Source organism: Salmo salar, chromosome 10, assembly GCF_965601325.2.
Source record: "Salmo salar chromosome 10, fSalSal1, whole genome shotgun sequence".
NCBI lineage: Eukaryota > Metazoa > Chordata > Actinopteri > Salmoniformes > Salmonidae > Salmo > Salmo salar.
The window spans coordinates 75458291-75477713 of NC_138300.1; the positions used below are offsets into that span (position 1 = coordinate 75458291).

Sequence of the window (19423 nt, forward strand, 5' to 3'; positions counted from 1 at the left end):
TGCGTTCTAAGTGTGTGTGAGCTCGCCAATTGTATCTGTGTGTGTGTGTGTGTGTGTGTGTGTGTATGGTAGCTCGCCAAGTGTGTATGTGTGCCAGGGTGTTTTAGCGTGCCAGTGCGTTTTAGCACACGAGTGTGTAGGTGAGGACGCCAACCTAGCTTCAGCTACTACTGTACGCCTCCTCGTTGGCTGCTTTCTAAGAGTCACCTTGACTGAGCCTACTGTACTTCGCCCTGCTCCCACCACATACTTTGACCACAGTTTGCAGGAGCTGCCAAGGATGTGCCTCGCTCACTCACACACACACACACACACACACACACACACACACACACTAAATTCCAAGCAATAAAAATGATAAAACAGGCATCAGGAATTCTAAACGAATAGGTAAGTTGGGAGACAGAGAAAGAATAGCACAAGTACATGAACAGCACTTAGGGACCTCATATAGTTCTGCTGTCAAATGAATAATCTTTACAGTCTTCCCCACGACATTATTTAATTAGCGTAAAAGCTAGCTAGCGCTTAAGCTTTTATTTTCTGGGAAGTGGGTGATATACTATGGAGTCAGGGTTTGGCTAAGCACCGTTTTGTCATGCACATAGATAAGCATGGCTGTGAACTTAAAGTCATGGTAAATGATTTATAGCATAATATATACGCACATACAGTTGAATTCGGAAGTTTACATATACCTCAGCCAAATACATTTAAAACTCAGTTTCACAATTCCTGACATTTAATCCTTGTAAAAATTCCATGTCTTAGGTCAGTTACGATCACCACTTTATTTTAAGAATGTGAAATGTCAGAATAATAGTAGAGAGAATGATTTATTTCAGCTTTTATTTCTTTCATCACATTCCCAGTGGGTCAGAAGTTAACATACACTCAAACAATTTAAAAGGCAATGCTACCAAATACTAATTAACTTCGGTCAAACGTTTTGGGTAGCCTTCCACAAGCTTCCCACAATAAGTTGGGTGAATTTTGGCCGATTCCTCCTGACAGAGCTGGTGTAACTGAGTCAGGTTTGTAGGCCTCCTTGCTTGCACACAATTTTTCAGTTCTGCCCACAAATGTTCTATAGGATTGAGGTCAGGGCTTCGCGATGGGCACTCCAATACCTTGACTTTGTTGTCCTTAAGCCATTTTGCCACAACTTTGGAAGTATGTTTGGGGTCATTGCCCATTTGGAAGACCGATTTGCGACCAAGCTTTAACTTCCTGACTGACGTCTTGAAATGTTGCTTCAATATATCAACATCATTTTCCACTCTCATGATGCCATCTATTTTGTGAAGTGCACCAGTCCCTCCTGCAGCAAAGCACCCCCACAACATGATGCTGCCACCCCCAATGCTTCACGGTTGGTATGGTGTTCTTCAGCTTGCAAGCATCCCCCTTTTTCCTCCAAACATAACGGTGGTCATTATGGCCAAACAGTTATATTTTTCTTTCATCAGGCCAGAGGACATTTCTCCAAAAAGTACGATCTGTGTCCCCATGTGCAGTTGTAAACCGTAGTCTGGCTTTTTTATGGTGGTTTTGGAGCAGTGGCTCCTTCCATGCTAAGCAGCCTTTCAGGTTATGTCGATATAGGACTTGTTTTATTGTGGATATAGATACTTTTGTACCCGTTTCCTCCAGAATTTTCACAATGTCCTTTGCTGTTGTTCTGGGATTGATTTGCACTTCTTGCAACAAAGTAAGTTCATCTCTAGGAGACAGAGCGCATCTCCTTCCTGAGCGGTATGACGGCTGTGTGGTCCCATGGTGTTTATACTTGCATACTATTGTTTGTACAGATGAACGTGGTACCTTCAGGCGTTTGGAAATTGCTCCCAAGGATGAACCAGACTTGGAGGTCTCCAATTTTTCTGAGGTCTTGGCTGATTTCTTTAGATTTTCCCATGATGTCAAGCAAAGAGGCACTGAGTTTGAAGGTAGGCCTTGAAATACATCTACAGGTACACCTCCAATTGACTCAAATGTTGTCAATTAGCCTATCAGAAGCTTAAAGCCATGACATAATTTTCTGGAAATTTACAAGCTGTTTAGTTTAAAGGCACAGTCAACTTAGTGTATGTAAACTTCTGACCCACTGGAGTTGTGATACAGTGAATTATAAATGAAATAATCTGTCTGTAAACAATTGTTGGAAAAATGACTTGTGTCATGCACAAAGTAGATGTCCTAACCGACTTGCCAAACTATAGTTTGTTAACCAGACATTTGTGGAGAGGTTGAAAAATTAGTTTTAATGACACCAACCTAAGTGTTTGTAAACTTCCGACTTCAACTGTGTGTGTGTGTGTGTGTGTGTGTGTGTGTGTGTGTGTGTGTGTGTGTGTGTGTGTGTGTGTGTGTGGAGGTATATATCTATGTACACACACACACACACACATCACACACACACACACACACACACACACACACTGCTCAAAAAAATAAAGGGAACACTAAAATAACACATCCTAGATCTGAATGAAATAATCTTATTAAATACTTTTTTCTTTACATAGTTGAATGTGCTGACAACAAAAGCACACAAAAATAATCAATGGAAATCCAATTTATCAACCCATGGAGGTCTGGATTTGGAGTCACACTCAAAATTAAAGTGGAAAACCACACTACAGGCTGATCCAACTTTGATGTAATGTCCTTACAACAAGTCAAAATGATGCTCAGTAGTGTGTGTGGCCTCCACGTGCCTGTATGACCTCTCTACAACGCCTGGGCATACTCCTGAGGGATCTCCTCCCAGACCTGGACTAAAGCATCCGCCAACTCCTGGACAGTCTGTGGTGCAACGTGGCGTTGGTGGATGGAGCGAGACATGATGTCCCAGATGTGCTCAATTGGATTCGGGTCTGGGGAACGGGCTGGCCAGTGCATAGCATCAATGCCTTCCTCTTGCAGGAACTGCTGACACACTCCAGTCACATGAGGTCTAGCATTGTCTTGCATTAGGAGGAACCCAGGGCCAACCGCACAAGCATATGGTCTCACAAGGGGTCTGAGGATCTCATCTCGGTACCTAATGGCAGTCAGGCTACCTCTGGCAGGCACATGGAGGGCTGTGCGGCCCCCCAAAGAAATGCCACCCCACACCATGACTGACCCACCGCCAAACCGGTCATGCTGGAGGATGTTGCAGGCAGCAGAACGTACTCCACGGTGTCTCCAGACTCTGTCACGTCTGTCACATGTGCTCAGTGTGAACCTGCTTTCCTCTGTGAAGAGCACAGAGCGCCAGTGGTGAATTTGCCAATCTTGGTGTTCTCTGGCAAATGCCAAACGTTCTTCATGGTGTTGGGCTATAAGCACAACCCCCACCTGTGGACGTCGGGCCCTCATACCACCCTCATGGAGTCTGTTTCTGACCGTTTGAGCAGACACATGCACATTTGTGGCCTGCTGGAGGTCATTTTGCAGGGCTCTGGCAGTGCTCCTCCTGCTCCTGCTTGCACAAAGGCGGAGGTAGCGGTCCTGCTGCTGGGTTGTTGCCCTCCTACGGCCTCCTCCACGTCTCCTGATGTACTGGCCTGTCTCCTGGTAGCGCCTCCATGCTCTGGACACTACGCTGACAGACACAGCAAACCTTCTTGCCACAGCTCGCATTGATGTGCCATTCTGGATGAGCTGCACTACCTGAGCCACTTGTGTGGGTTGTAGACTCCGTCTCATGCTATCACTAGAGTGAAAGCATCGCCAGCATTCAAGTGACCAAAACATCAGCCAGGAAGCATAGGAACTGAGAAGTGGTCTGTGGTCACCACCTGCAGAACCACTCCTTTATTGGGGGTGTCTTGCTAATTGCCTATAATTTCCACCTGTTGTCTATTCCAGTTGCACAACAGCATGTGAAATGTATTGTCAATAAGTGTTGCTTCCTAAGTGGACAGTTTGATTTCACAGAAGTGTGATTGACTTGGAGTTACATTGTGTTGTTTAAGTGTTCCCTTTATTTTTTTGAGAAGTATAAAGTATAAATATACTTATACTTCTCAAAAAAATTAAGGGAACAAATACTTGTTCTCCCCACTGTGTGTGTGTGTGTGTGTGTGTGTGTGTGTGTGTGTGTGTGTGTGTGTATGTATGTATGTATGTATGTATGTATGTATGTATGTATGTATGTATGTATATATATACACATACATACAGTGGGGAGAACAAGTATTTGATACACTGCCGGTTTTGCAGGTTTTCCTACTTACAAAGCATGTAGAGGTCTGTCATTTTTATTATAGGTACACTTCAACTGTGAGAGACGGAATCTAAAACAAAAATCCAGAAAATCACATTGTATGATTTTTAAGTAATTAATTTGCATTTTATTGCATGACATAAGTATTTGATCACCTACCAACCAGTAAGAATTCCGGCTCTCACAGACCTGTTAGTTTTTCATTAAGAAGCCCTCCTGTTCTCCACTCATTACCTGTATTAACTGCACCTGTTTGAACTTGTTACCTGTATAAAAGACACCTGTCCACACACTCAAACAGACTCCAACCTCTCCACAATGGCCAAGACCAGAGAGCTGTGTAAGGACACCAGGATAAAATTGTAGACCTGCACAAGACTGGGATGGGCAACAGGACAATAGGCAAGCAGCTTGGTGAGAAGGCAACAGCTGTTGGCGCAATTATTAGAAAATGGAAGAAGTTCAAGATGACGATCACCCTCGGTCTGGGGCTCCATGCAAGATCTCACCTCGTGGGGCATCAATGATCATGAGGAAGGTGAGGGATCAGGCCAGAACTACACGACAGGACCTGGTCAATGACCTGAAGAGAGCTGGGACCACAGTCTCAAAGAAAACCATTAGTAACACACTACGCCGTCATGGATTAAAATCCTGCAGCGCACGCAAGGTCCCCCTGCTCAAGCCAGCGCATGGTCACTGGCAAACTTCAGACGGGCCTGGACATCTGGATGATCCAGAGGAGGAATGGGAGAAGATCATGTGGTCTGATGAGACAAAAATAGAGCTTTTTGGTCTAAACTCCACTCGCCGTGTTTGGAGGAAGAAGAAGGATGAGTACAACCAAGATCACCATCCCAACCGTGAAGCATGGTGGTGGAAACATCATTCTTTGGGGATGCTTTTCTGCAAAGGGGACAGTACGACTGCACCGTATTGAGGGGAGGATGGATGGGGCCATGTATCGCGAGATCTTGGCCAACAACCTCCTTCCCTCAGTAAGAGCATTGAAGATGGGTCGTGGCTGGGTCTTCCAGCATGACAACGACCCGAAACACACAGCCAGGGCAACTAAGGATTGGCTCCGTAAGAAGCATCTCAAGGTCTTGGAGTGGCCTAGCCAGTCTCCAGACCTGAACCCAATAGAAAATCTTTGGAGGGAGCTGAAAGTCCGTATTGCCCAGCGACAGCCCCGAAACCTGAAGGATCTGGAGAAGGTCTGTATGGAGGAGTGGGCCAAAATCCCTGCTGCAGTGTGTGCAAACCTGGTCAAGAACTACAGGAAACGTATGATCTCTGTAATTGCAAACAAAGGTTTCTGCACCAAATATTAAGTTCTGCTTTTCTGATGTATCAAATACTTATGTCATGCAATAAAATGCAAATGATTTACTTAAAAATCATACAATGTGATTTTCGTTTTAGATTCCTATGATAAAAATTACAGACCGCTACATGCTTTGTAAGTAGGAAAACCTGCAAAATCAGCAGTGTATCAAATACTTGTTCTCCCCACTGTACACACACACACACATATATTTATAGGGGCATGAACATTTAGAGTGGAAATAGCCTGCTAAGAGGCTGAAATCATTCACCTCCCAATTGAACCACGTATTGCCCAATAGGCAGTACCACCACAGTACATTCACTTTGATGTGGGAGGGTAAAACTGAGTCAGAGTTGTTGACCTGATCGGACCCTTTCTGGTTTCTGTGTGCACGCTGCTACGGATAAAAGGGAGGAAAAAAGTGCTGATCATTCTCTTTCTGTTTGGTATGATTGTGTGTGTGTGTGTGTGTGTGTGTGTGTGTCCCTGCCCCCACAGGCAGTGCCAGCCAGCAGAAGCATTGAACACAGAGCAAAGCACCTGGGTCCAAACAAAGGGACACAGTACATTCACCAATTTAAAAAGCCCTTATATGAAATAAAACAAATGTTGCTCTACATTTGGGAAAGTACATGTACAGTATATGGCTACTTCCTTTCAAACTAAAATTAGATGTTTTGCATATTTTCGGTTGCTCCATTTTTCTTATTCTGTTAGATAGCAGCACGCGGTCACCATCTGTCTCTTATGTGCAGCGCTTTAGGCTGCTCGGGGCCAAGCACATTCTGCCAGTTGGGAGTTGAACCTTGTCATATCCGGAGAGACGCTCCTTTAAGGACAAGAGCTGCGTGGGTTGAAAAACTCACTCACTGCCTCCTGGGCCTCTGTACCATGTCAGAATAACTGGTTTTATTGTATCACATGCTGCATTTACACAGGCAGCCACATTCTGATCTTTTGTCAAATTAGTGGCAAAAGAGCTGATCTGATTGGTCAAAGACCAAATTGGTGGAAAAAGATCTGAATTAAACACAGCCTTGTTTCTCTATGTCTAATCTGTTACAACAACAGCGACAACCTCTGTACCTCATTGTTTCCGTCGCAGGGGCTCAGTCCTTGTGGTTGCACCACAATAAGGTGGTCAGTTTGAGTGTGTTGAGATATCCGTTTGAAACCACTTTTTAAATCAAGTTTGATAGGATTCAAATTGGATATCAATCCGCCGTTCTGCCTAGATAACATTACAACATTTGCATCTTCATGCAAAGTGAATAAAGCCAAGCCTATTGCATTAGCATTTTCAAATGAATATTGGCAGCTATGTGCTTCCATACTAAACAGCTTGTCTAATAGATTCTATGTGAATTTAAACTGGGCAGCTTGTAGTTGTGGAGTGGCTCTCATAAATGAATATTGGCAGCCATATGCTTCCATACTAAAACAGCTTGTCTAATAGATTCTATGTGAATGTAAACTGAGCAACTTGTGGAGTGGCTCTTACTATTCTGGCAGTGGACTCCGTCAAAGCCATCTTGGCACTTGCAGATGTACTCGCTGAAGACGTCCCCTCGACGTGACTGGCCAGTCACCTCACAGATGGCATCGTTCTTGCAGGGGTTGGGGTTGCAGGGCCCTGGGAAGCAAATTTAACTTATTATTAACCCTTATTGTACCAGGTAGGCTGACCGTGATCAAATTCTCTTTTTACAGCAATGACCTAGGGCAGAGATGCAAGGGAGCGGTAGAGGGAATGATTGAATTAGGACCAGATTGGAAATACAGTGTAGTAGAGACAGCCTCTCAGAATCTTCCTCTAACACGGTCTATGTAACATCTGTTGGTGTATAACACCTTTATGAAGCCTCCGAAAACCCCCATAGAAGACTTCCTGTAAGCATTCATAACAGCTTGGGAATTTATTAGGATTCCCATTAACTGACGTCACAACGACAGCAAGTCTTCCTGGGATCTGACACATAACGAAAAAAAATACATTACAGACAAAAATACTTTACAATTTACATAGAAAAATGATTAACATGTAAGAATTACAGACAGTTGAAATACCTGAAAGGTAACATTTAATAATTATATTCAGGGATCAGTATTTGTCCAGTCATGTTTGATCTCATTAGATGTATTTTTTTGTATGTTTTCTTGAATGTGAATTTACTTTTTGCTTGGAAAATATGAGTTGGTATAACTGGCTTACATCTAACTTTACAAATGAATAACTATCCTTGATACTCAATTCAAAAGACCTATAATAGCTATAATGCAGATATGAACACTGTTCTTTTCTCCGTACCAGCCTCTGTGTCGTTGCAGGTGTCCCCGGTGTATCCGTCGGGGCAGATACAGATGAAGGTGGCTCCGGCCCCGGTCACACAGATCCCCCCGTTACTGCAGACGTTTACCTCACAGTAGTCACCTGGGGGACGAGAGGAACAGCGAGCATTATTGAAGTCAAAAGATCTCTTTCTCAAGGGAGAAAGGCGATTGTTAAATAAACAATGTATACAGATCGTCATTGACACAAAGTTTCCCCATAGTGAACAATGTTTCTAGCCTTGTAATTCCTACAATGTTAATAAATTAACATTTATTAGGTCAAAAGATCCTAATGTATTGGGAAAACAAATATAATATATACACATTTGCCTGTTACACTCAGGGGCGGAAATCGCGGGGGGGACACGACCCCCCCATCCTGGGAAAAATATGATTTGTCCCCCCCAATATATCACTGAAACATAACTATGTAATTTAAATAATATTAATAATACCAAATGAAAGCAATTGTGCTGATTATAGACACTTAATAGCGCGTTTTTAAGTTTCAAAAGATTGCGACCCCCCCACCCTTTTCCTCAAAATGGTTTGATCCACTGGCAAGGTAACAGAGGGGTCGTAGCCACTGTCTGAAAGGCACTCAATGAACGTAACTGACGTGAGGTTAATCCAGTCAATCGCGCACACACACTAGCTGAATATGCAGAGCTAGCGCGCAAATATGAACTATTAAGCTAGCTAGTACCTATTCCATTTATGTGGCCTCGTCAAAGATGGAATCTTTGCTATCGTCAATTTATTCCGAGATCAGCATGCAGATGATGTAAGTTAGTGCTTCAAAGTCCCTGTGATAAGGTTAGCGTTAAACTGAAATTCAAACTGAACAGAACTACACTCCCTTCTACCATTGTCTTAAATATATTTAATGGTCTCGTTGCAAAAGCTAAATTGTCGCAAGGGAACTTTTATTTATTTATTTTATTTAACCTGGGTAGCAAAGATTATAGCAAACACCACTGAAACTGAATTGGTGCTCGCTAGCTTTGCAAATTCAGCTATTGTTGGAAGCCAGCCAATATGAAACAAACTATTAAAATTACAAAAGGTTGCAGCATATGTTGTGTAAATGGTAAACTCATACAGCTGTCAACTCGTCATTTTAATTCGTTTCACATTTGCTAGCTACCTTTTAGATCGAAGCCCAAATAGAATGATAAAAGATAAGATGATAGAAGCCCATCTCCTACTGTAAATAACCTACACACTGTGTGTGTGTGTAGCCAGCCAGCCAGGTAGAAAAATGACAGAAAAATAAAAGACGGACATCAGAGTATTTTTCAGTACACCAAAACGCAAAGTAAGAACCCTAGTAGCCTAATATCTCAAAGACTAGTTGATAAAATGTTCATAAGAAAGAAATGAAATTCCAATGGAAATGTTTCACAATGATGTCATTAGGCAGAGCAGGCAACAGATGGCACACAGACAGCAGAGTTGGGGACAGATATGCAGGGACAGGGAGTCTCAGGTAAGTTTGTTGAGTCTTTGTTTGGCAACATTATGAAAGGTTCTCCATTTTTTTAACTTGTAAAATAGGAACATAATTGGAAAATGCCATGGATACCCCCACTCTCAACTTAAACTGGTGACTGAACTAAGATTTGTTAAAGGCAATGGTATTGCTGTTGTGAGTAGTTGTGTAGTTTTGGGTACCGGTAGTTAGGAGTACGGCAAACACCTTATTTCTTTGGTTCCTCAATATACATTTAACATATTATAATGTAGGCTATGTGTTACAGCACTACTTTTGGTGTCCCCCTCAGGAATTGCTCTTGAGAAAATTTCATGTAATTGTCCCCTCCAAAGTTGATATCAGATTTTCGCCCCTGGTTACACTGTGTGACGATTTCACATTCATAAATGTTTTAGCATAGCAATACAGCCAGTTGGCTTTCCCTGAGGGGAGAGAGAAAGAGGGAGGGTCTGATAGTTTGGCATTTCCTGTCTGTGGTGACACAGAGAGATTGAGATAACACACCGACACCACACTGTATACTCCCACACCGTATTCTCGCACTTATCCAGAGCGACTCACAGGACCAACTAGGGTTAAGTGCCTTACTCAAGGGCACATGAGAATTTTCATCTAGTCGGCTTGGGGATTTGAACCAGCGACCTTTCGGTTACTGGTCCAACGCTCTTAACGGCTAGCCTACCTGCCACCCGTATTAGGCCAAGGGACAGGACAAGGGATGATACAGCAGTGACTGTCATGAGTGGCTTGGCTGCGCTGGCCTATAGCCTGCTGACGCGGCAATACTAGACACAGACACTGGACGTTTCCAGTCACTAGTATGTCTGGCTCCACTGTAGTCAGTTAGCACACAGCATGTCAATCTTTAGACATGATGCCCACAGGAGGGAATCAGACCCTGCATCCCAATAATCTTTACTTTCTCCTGAAGTGTGTACTTGTACACTGCTCCCCACAAGTGTAAAACCATTGGATTGGAGTAGAAATGGGTGACAGGGAGTTTCCACAATATTTCTCATTGGGGAAATAGATTGTCACCAGGGTAAAAAGGAAGCAATGAGGGGAAATGTGTGTTTAAAACACAATGCTGGTTGTAGATTAGACAACTGGAAAAAGTGTAGTCTCCAATATAGACAGTGATAATTCAGAAGGAACTTTGACAGTAAGTGGGGAACACTAGGTTGCTATGAACTGTTGCTTAAGACACTGTAGACTTGGCACTTTCCCAAATGGACACTGACCATTTGGATAATCTTCAAGGAAGTTGAGGTAAAACATATAGACGAACTGTATATAGGCCATCCAATTTGCTAATTATGGGTTCAACATAAAGTGAAAATAAGCTCATGTTCACAATAATACAGTGAGTGCCCTAAACAGACTATTCCAGACTGCTACCTCATATTTAGTTCCCAGACGCCCACCTCAAACAGAGGTTGGAAAGTCGTAGGAGTAGTAGAGTGTTTGGAAAGCTACTGTAAACTCCTGGAGGCTGTCATTTTGCTGTGGTTATAGTTCTTCTCAGCGGTCCTAGAGAGCCTGGCCTCCCACAAGGCCATGGTGAAAATCTCACGTTCATGAGAGACTCCAAACTTCCTGTGTCTCAGTCTTCCCCTTCTATATTTCTCTGGCATCAAAACACACCAGAACCTCTGTGCAAAGTTAATCCAGGGTGAACACGGCTCAAAGACGTGCCCGGGGAGCTCACATCTTCATATCCTGTTTTGGGAACAGACTAAATGTGGTTTCAGTACAGTAGCTCCCTTTTAAGTGAAGAGACATTGGCCCCGTTCAAATACTTTGAAGTCCACCCATCCTTCCTCATTCTCTAGAGGTAATCACAGATCATAAGTGTTTGATTTCGATAAGATAAAAGAAAAACCTGCCACCTAATTGCTTTTCCCCCAATCTAACCAATTCAGATGTGAGGAAAGGATGCATTTCAAAGTATTCAGAGGGCCATCGTCCAAAATCTTTTGGTCTTCCTCAGTCGGATCTTCATTTTTAGGAGGGGAATTACAAATGCCATCCATCTTCTTTTTCACAATGTACCGTCTCTCTATTTGGCAAGAACCTGCTAATAGAAATAGATACTGGACAGATGCGAGTGCGTGATACATTTGCACCAACATCCTTTTTCGAGATGTAGCCTAAAGCCAAATCATCCACATGCATTTCCCAGGGATATCAGTGTTACAGTGGTGTCATGGCCTTGTGTTTTGAGTCTCAGTCTCTGGGGAGTTGCAACATGGCAAAGCCTTGGCTGGCAGCACCCACACAGCCTTATCTAAAATGTTTCTGTCCGTTAATCTTCAGGAAGGAATAAAAACTCCCTCTTCCTACCAAAGCTCCTTCAGAAAAACCTTGATAGTTAAGCAAAATGTAGGCCTAGTCCATGTTGAAAGAATGACCTTCTGAACAACGACCTAACTGGGTCGTGTTGGTACACAATAGCGAAACAATTTTTGAGAGGGAAAACGAAAATTTGTGCTGATAGTACCTTGCCGTTAAGAGTTCTCATTTATATGGTGCCTACTGAGGACGGCCCTGGTCTTACAAGCTGAACTGTGGATCATGTGCTACTTACAGGGTTTGTGAGGAAATTCAATTAGGGACACAATTATTGTCAATGGTTAAGGCTTAGAAATGGTGGTCAAACCACTATGACTCCCTAGAAATTCCCTTTACCTCATGTAGTAACCAAAAAAAAGTGTTAAACAAATCAAAATGTATTTTATATTTGAGATTCTTCAAAGTAGTGATCCTCTTTGCCTTGATGACAGCTTTGCAAACTCTTGGCATTCTTTCAACCAGCTTCATGAGGTAGTTACCTGGAATGCATTTCAGTTAACAGGTGTGCCTTGTTAAAAGTTAATTTGTGGAATTTCTTTCCTTCTTAATGCGTTTGAGCCAATCAGTTGTGTTGTGACAAGGTAGGGGTGGTATACAGAAGATAGCCCTAATTGGTAAAAGCCCAAGTCCATTTTATGGCTAGAACAGCTCAAATAAGCAAAAGAGAAACAGCCTTTAAGGATCGGCCCCTTTTTTTCCCCAATTTTCGCGTAAAATAACATACCCAAATCTAACTGCCTGTAGCTCAGGCCCTGAAGCAAGGATATGCATTTTCTTGGTACCATTAGAAAGGAAACACTTTGAAGTTTGTGGAAATGTGAAAGGAATGTAGGAGAATAACACATTAGATCTGGTAGAAGATAATACTAAGAAAGAAAAAAACGTTTTTTTGTATTTTTTGCACCCCAAGAGAAAGGCCATAATGTATTATTCCAGCCAAGGTGTACTTTATATTTTGGCCACTAGATGGCAGCAGTGTATGTGCAACATTTTAGTCTGAGCCAATGAACCATTGCATTTCTGTTCAAAATTTTGTATCAAGACTGCCCAAATGTGCCTAATTTGTTAATTAATAAATGTTCATGTTCAAAACTGTGCACGCTTCAAACAATAGCACGGTATTCTTTCACTGTAATAGCTACTGTAAATTGGACAGTGCAGTTAGCTTAAATTCTTGTTAATCTTTCTGCCAATATCAGATATGGATATGTCCTGGGAAATGTTCTTGTTACTTACAACCTCATTCTAACCGCATTAGCCTATCTTAGCTTAACCGTCCCGCAGGGGACCCACCAATCCTGAAGAAGTTTAAGACATGAAGGTCAGTCAAGTCGGAAAATGTCAAGAACTTTTAAAGTTTCTTCAAGGGCCGTTGCAAAAAACATCAAGCGCTATAATGAAACTGGCTCTCATGAGGACCACCACAGGAAAGGAAGACCCTGACTTACCTCTACTGCAGAGGATACGTTCATTAGAGTTACCAGCCTCAGAAATTGTAGCCCAAATAAATGCTTCAAAGAGTTCAAGCAACAGACACATCTCAACATCAACTGTTCAGAGGAGATTACGTGAAATCAGGCCTTCATGGTCAAATTGCTGCAAAGAAACCACTACTAAAGGACACCAATAAGAAGACGACACTTGCTTTGGTCAAGAAACACCAGCAATGGACATTAGACCGGTGGATATCTGATCTGCCCATTGGTCTGAAAAGTCAAAATTTGAGATTTTTGGTTCCAACCGCTGTGTCTTTGTGAGACGCAGAGTAGGTGAATGGATGATCTCTGCATGCGTGGTTCCCACCATGAAGCACGGAGGAGCAGGTATGATGGTGTGCGGGTGCTTTGCTGGTGAAACTGTCAGTGATTTATTTAGAATTCAAGGCACACTTAACCAGCATGGCTACCACAGCGATACGCCATCCCATCTGGTTTGCGCTTAGTGGGACTATCATTTGTTTTTCAACAGGACAATGACCCAAAACACACTTCCAGGCTGTGTAAGGGCTATTTGACCAAGAAGGAGAGTGATGGAGTGCTGCATCAGATGACCTGGCCTCCACAATCACCCGACCTCAACCCAATTGAAATGGTTTGTGATGAGTTGGACCGCACAACTAAGGAAAAGCAGCCAACAAGTGCTCAGCATATGTGGGAACTCCTTCAAGACTGTTGGAAAAGCATTCCAGGTGAAGCTGGTTGAGAGAATGCCAAGAGTGTGCAAAGCTGTCAAGGCAAAGGGTGGCAACTTTGAAGAATCTAAAGTGTATTTTGATTTGTTTTAACACTTTTTTCATTACATGATTCCATGTGTTATTTCATAGTTTCGATGTCTTGACAATTATTCTACATTGTAGAAAATAGCAAAAAAAAAAAAAAAAAACCTTCAATGAGTAGGTGTGTCCAAATGTTTAACTGATACTGTATATTGTTATTTTAAGAGGGTCATATCATGGATCAATTAACTATTTGATTTTTTAATTTTAGGACACCTTTTCAGTATATTTATTTTTGCTTTTAATTATTTGATCAAATATAGAGAATATGGCCTTCAGTACTATAGTCCATAGAAATGCACTGAATTACACATATTTAACCCTTTATTTTTGTTGTCACAAAACTACCTCTATACTTCGATTCATTTGTATGGGTTACATTCAGACGAGTTTTGTGGGGGTCGCGGACCGAACCGAAGAACACCATTGAGTTCGTGAGAGTCTCCCCGTTCCAAAAAGAGGTCATATTAGTTTGTAGCCCAAACGGTTCAGACAGAAGTTGGCACATCAGCGTTACCGACTTCAGACGTGTCCCGTGGGGCTTGTGGAGGTCGTAGAGCAAAAAAAACGTAGAGAAAGCACAGTGTTCGTGGGAGTAATCTTTCCATGAAGTGGTCATAGTAGTTTGTAGGCCAAACCGTTAGAACGCTACAGACATTTTTATGAGAAGACTGATTTTCGGAATGTCTCATGGTCAGGCAAACACCACTGTAGCTCGGCCACCTTCCATCACAGATGGGGATGGCCGACATTGGCGGATGTGGTGGATTGAGACAGTCCATACAAAAAAACCATCTCTAACTTAAATCCCCATCACAATCCATCAGTTTAAAAAAATACATATTACTTAGATTGACGCACCGATGCGCCAATAGACTTATTTAATAAGCACTGGAACTTTAAGAAGAAAAAAATAACAACTATTCTGCTGGCTCTTTCCCATCAACATTATTAAAACGCCTACATTTCTTAACTTTTATCTTCTCCTCTAAGTAAGCAACTCTTCACAAACACAACTGATTCTGTATTGTGAAACAGCCTAAGACCAATTTCAAATGCATTACATTGTTCCGCTAAAGTCACCTAACCAACATGATAATAGGGAAGTGGTTTATTAGTTTCTATAGGATTTGGGGTAAACAAATTTCCGTGATAACCTGTGGCTTTTCATTAGAGCCAAAGTTTCACTTTCATTTATTGAGAAATGACGGTTTCATTTTTCTGACTCATTGGCAGTAGGTCATGGAATTGGAATTTCAGTATACTTCCTGAATTGACTGAAATTAAATGGCATTGACCCCAACCCTTATCATCAGTATTGAAAGAAGATGGAGACAGAGCATAGGGTGGAGTTTAGAAGGGCATTGCTGAATCCTTGGCAGCAGTGGGATTATTAACATGTTTGATCAGCTGAACTGTTTGATCAGCCTCTCTCTCCCTCTCTCAACAGCTGAAGTGTTGAGTTCGGGAAGGAAGGAAGTCTCTGAGGAGACTAAAGCTGAAGACCCTTTTATCATACTCATTAATTATATTTCATCTCTGTGAGCGTAAAAAAAAATATATTTAGCACATGTATTGGCCAATGAGGAAAAGTTAATAGCAGTTGAATAAACATGGCCTTCTAAAAGTGGCTGCAGTGGGGGTTTTAGAGGGATACTGTGAGGTTGGGTTACTAGAAAAACAACTTCAGAGTCAGACAAACTCATGGATACCATATTTATGTCATCTGAGTGAAGAAAAATGCAGTATACCTTTAAGATATTTTGTTCACATTTTTATAAACGGCTTTGAAATTGTTGACCTCTCGCTGTTCACATAACACCAACGGGATCCCGCCGCTGCCGCCAAATGTGACACTATTATGAACCAACCAGAGAGTCATTCAGCTCAGTGTGGCTGCCAGGGTTGGCGCACAGGACATTGTGTTATAATGAACTCTGGTGAGTAACAGCCCAGGCCTTTCCCATGTACCAGGTCCCTGCTGGTCCAAATACCAGACAAAGGCGGCGGTTGTCCCAAATGGCACCCTATTCCCAACAGAGTGCACTCATTTCAACTAGAGCACTATGGACCCTGGTCAAAAGTAGTGCACTATATAGAGAATAGGGTGCCATTTGGTACGAAGCAACAAAAAAATAAATACCCTGAGCCACAGCCACATGACTCTAATCAGGAAGTACACAGGTTGAAACAAAGAGAGTGGATTTGAGTTCACTGAGGGATCAGCCGCTTGGGATATAAGGCAGGCAGAAACACTCCCGACTCACGTTAACTCCATAATGAGGGGTGCGAGTTAGCAAGGCTAGGTATTTGGTATTTTATTAGGATCCCCATTAGCTGTTGCAAAACCAGCAGCTACTCCTTCCTAGGGTCCATACAAAAACATGACATAATACAGAACATTAATAGACAACAGCTCAAGGATAGAACAACAAATGTAAAAATGCCACCCATAGACTACATATCAATACTGTACATACACACAAAATATTGAGGTCAAATAGGGGAGAGGCGCTGTACCGTGAGGTGTTGCTTTATATGTTATTTTTAAACCAGGTTTTATGTTCATTTGAGCAATAGGAGATGGAAGGGAGTTCCACGCAATAATGGCTCTGCATAATACTATACGCTTTCTTGAATTTGTTATGGATTTGGGGACTGTGAAAAGACCCCTGGTGGCAAATCTGTGGCGGTAAGTGACTATGCAAACAATTTGGGATTTTCAACACAAATGTTTCTTATGAAAATAAGAAGTGATGCAGTCAGTCTCTCTTCAACTTTTAGCCAAGAGACACTGGCATGGATATATTTATATTATCCCTCTGATTACAATGAAGAGCAAGACGTGCTGCTCTGTTCTGGGCCAGCTGCAGCTTAACTAGGTCTTTTACTTTGCAGCACTTATCTTGATTATTATCCAGTCATGTGGTTAAGACAAAACTAGAGCCTGCAGGACTTCGGAGTGTGGTGTCAAAAAAGCAAGGCATCTCTTTATTATGAACAGACCTCTCTCCATGTTTTAACCATGACAGTTTACAATCTCAGGTAACACCAAGTAATTTAGTCTCCTCAACTTGCTCAACAGCCACACCGCTCATTACCAAATTCAGCTGAAATCTAGAACTTAGGGAATGATTTGTACCATATACAATGCTCTTAGATTTAGAGATGTTCAGGACCAGTTTATTACTGGCAACCCATTCCAAAACTGACTGCAACTCCTTGTTGAAGGTTTCAGTGACTTCACTAGCTGTGGTTGAATCATCAGCATACAGTGCATTCAGAAAGTATTCAGACCCCTTGAGTTTTTCCACATTGTTACATTACAGCCTTATTCTAAAATGGATTACATTTTTTTTTCTTCATCAATCTACACACAATACCTCATTATGACAAACCAAAAACAGGTTTCTAGAAATGTTTGCAAATGTACTAAAAATAAAAAAGCTGAAATATCATATTTACATAAGTATTCAGACCCTTTACTCAGTACTCCCACTCCTCCGGCGTTCGACGTCACCAGTTTACTAACCACCGGTCCTGGCAACGATCATTACGCGCACCTGGCATCAATCATTACGCGCACCTGCGCTCCATTACCTCACTCATTACCTCCCCTTTATCTGGCACTCCCTTAGGTTCATTCCCCAGGCAATATTGACAATGTGTTTCATGTCCTTACGCTTTTCTTGTATTGGTCCATGTTCCGTTTATTATTAAAAACTCACCACCTGCACTTGCTTCCTGACACCCAGCGTCTCCGTTAGAAAATACTGCCTCAACAAATGGGAGCAGCAGGAAATCAGGACATCTCCCAGACGGTCAATGAACAGGGGTACCTACTTCGTCAACACCATGACCAGCTGGCACAACTGTGGACGGCTATGGAGGAGGTTCTTCGCAGTCTTCAATGTCTCAAACATACCCGAGAGGCATTGCCTTCAACTAGCGGAGAATACTCTGCCATCAGTCGACCCAGAACACCAGTCCATTCAGCAGTCCACTCAGGTCAGCGATGCCCGTCTGTCCCTCCCAGATAAATATGATGGAACCCCATCTAAATGCTGTGGCTTCCTACTCCAGTGCTCCCTCTCTTTTGCGCACCAGATGGCAGCCCCACCACTGAAAGGTCCAAGGTTGCCACAGTTATTTCTCTATTGACTGGGTGGGCATTGGAGTGGGCTACAGCCGTCTGGGAGAGAGTAGAGGAGGAGCTGGTTTAGTAAGAGGTTCATGGACTGTAGCAGCATCCAGCGGACTGAAGCAGGTTCTAACGGATGGAATGAGCCGGCGCTCCGTACGCTATTCAGAAGAGGACTGCGTGAGGAAGTCCAGACGGAACTGGCATGTCGAGGTGACAACCTCTCCTTGGATGCACTCATCGCGATGGCCATCTGGATAACCTACTTCGGGAGCGTCAGTACCCTCATCGCTTCTCTCCCTCCCTCAGTGACCACTATCAGAGCTTGAACTCATGGAGGTAGGGGTCACAAGACTCCCCGAGGCTGAACGACGTAGACGGAAACAGCTGGGGCTCCTTTCCTAAGGAGGGGTCCAGCAGTGTCCGTTACGTCCTACCTCGGAATCCACGAGAGCAGAGGGACGGTCACGTGATCTTCCATCTCCTGGAGCAGGTGTATCTCATCTGCATAATTTTCTGCCAGACCCTTTTTTAGTGTCGATAACACTAGCTGGCTGTCCCTCATGTACTGTTTCTACAGCGCTAGTGGATTTCAGTGCTACGGGGAACTTTATTGACCAGATCCTTGAATCCACCCTCAACATCACCTCATACCCGCTCTCCTCTCAGTTTCCGGTTCAAGCCCTGGATAAATCGACCACTAGGATCCGGAACCATTAGACACAATCACCAGACCACTCATAAGGAAAACATTCCTTTCTTCTTAATTAGTGCTCCAGTTTGCAAGATCATCCTCTGCCTCCCATGGCTCCCATGCCATAACCCCACCATCTCATTGTTGAGGATGAAAATCATGGACTGGGAGCCCAAATGCCAGAGGACCTGCCTTCCATCGAGTAGTATCCCCTGTGGTCTGGGACATACAGTGCCTTGCAAAAGTATTTACCCCCTTTGTGTTTTTCCTATTTTGTTTCATTACAAACTGTAATTTAAATGGATATTTATTTGGATGTTATGTAATGGACATACACAAAATTGTGTGAAAAGATATACCTAGTTTAAAAAAAAAAAAGTTACACGGAAAAGTGGTGTGTGCATACAGTGAGGGAAAAGGGTATTTGATTTCCTGCTGATTTTGTATGTTTGCCCACTGACAAAGAAATGATCAGTCTATAATTTTAATGGTAGGTTTATTTGAACAGTGAGAGACAGAATAACAACAACAAAATCCAGAAAAACGCATGTCAAAAATGTTATAAATTGATTTGCATTTTAATGAGGGA

The 19423-nt window shown here is 42.6% G+C and overlaps 1 protein-coding gene across 2 annotated transcripts in view; it reads right to left on the reverse strand.

The window, feature by feature from the left end:
* mfge8b (milk fat globule EGF and factor V/VIII domain containing b) overlaps positions 1-19423 on the reverse strand; it is a 52897-nt gene that overhangs the window by 16365 nt on the left and 17109 nt on the right. For both annotated transcript variants that reach the window (XM_014124725.3, XM_014124724.3), the window contains exons 2-3: positions 7855-7977; positions 7048-7179 (exon numbers count right to left, since the gene is read on the reverse strand). In XM_014124725.3, the coding sequence (XP_013980200.1) occupies positions 7048-7179; positions 7855-7977 (255 nt within the window). The remainder of the gene's footprint in view (positions 1-7047; positions 7180-7854; positions 7978-19423) is intronic.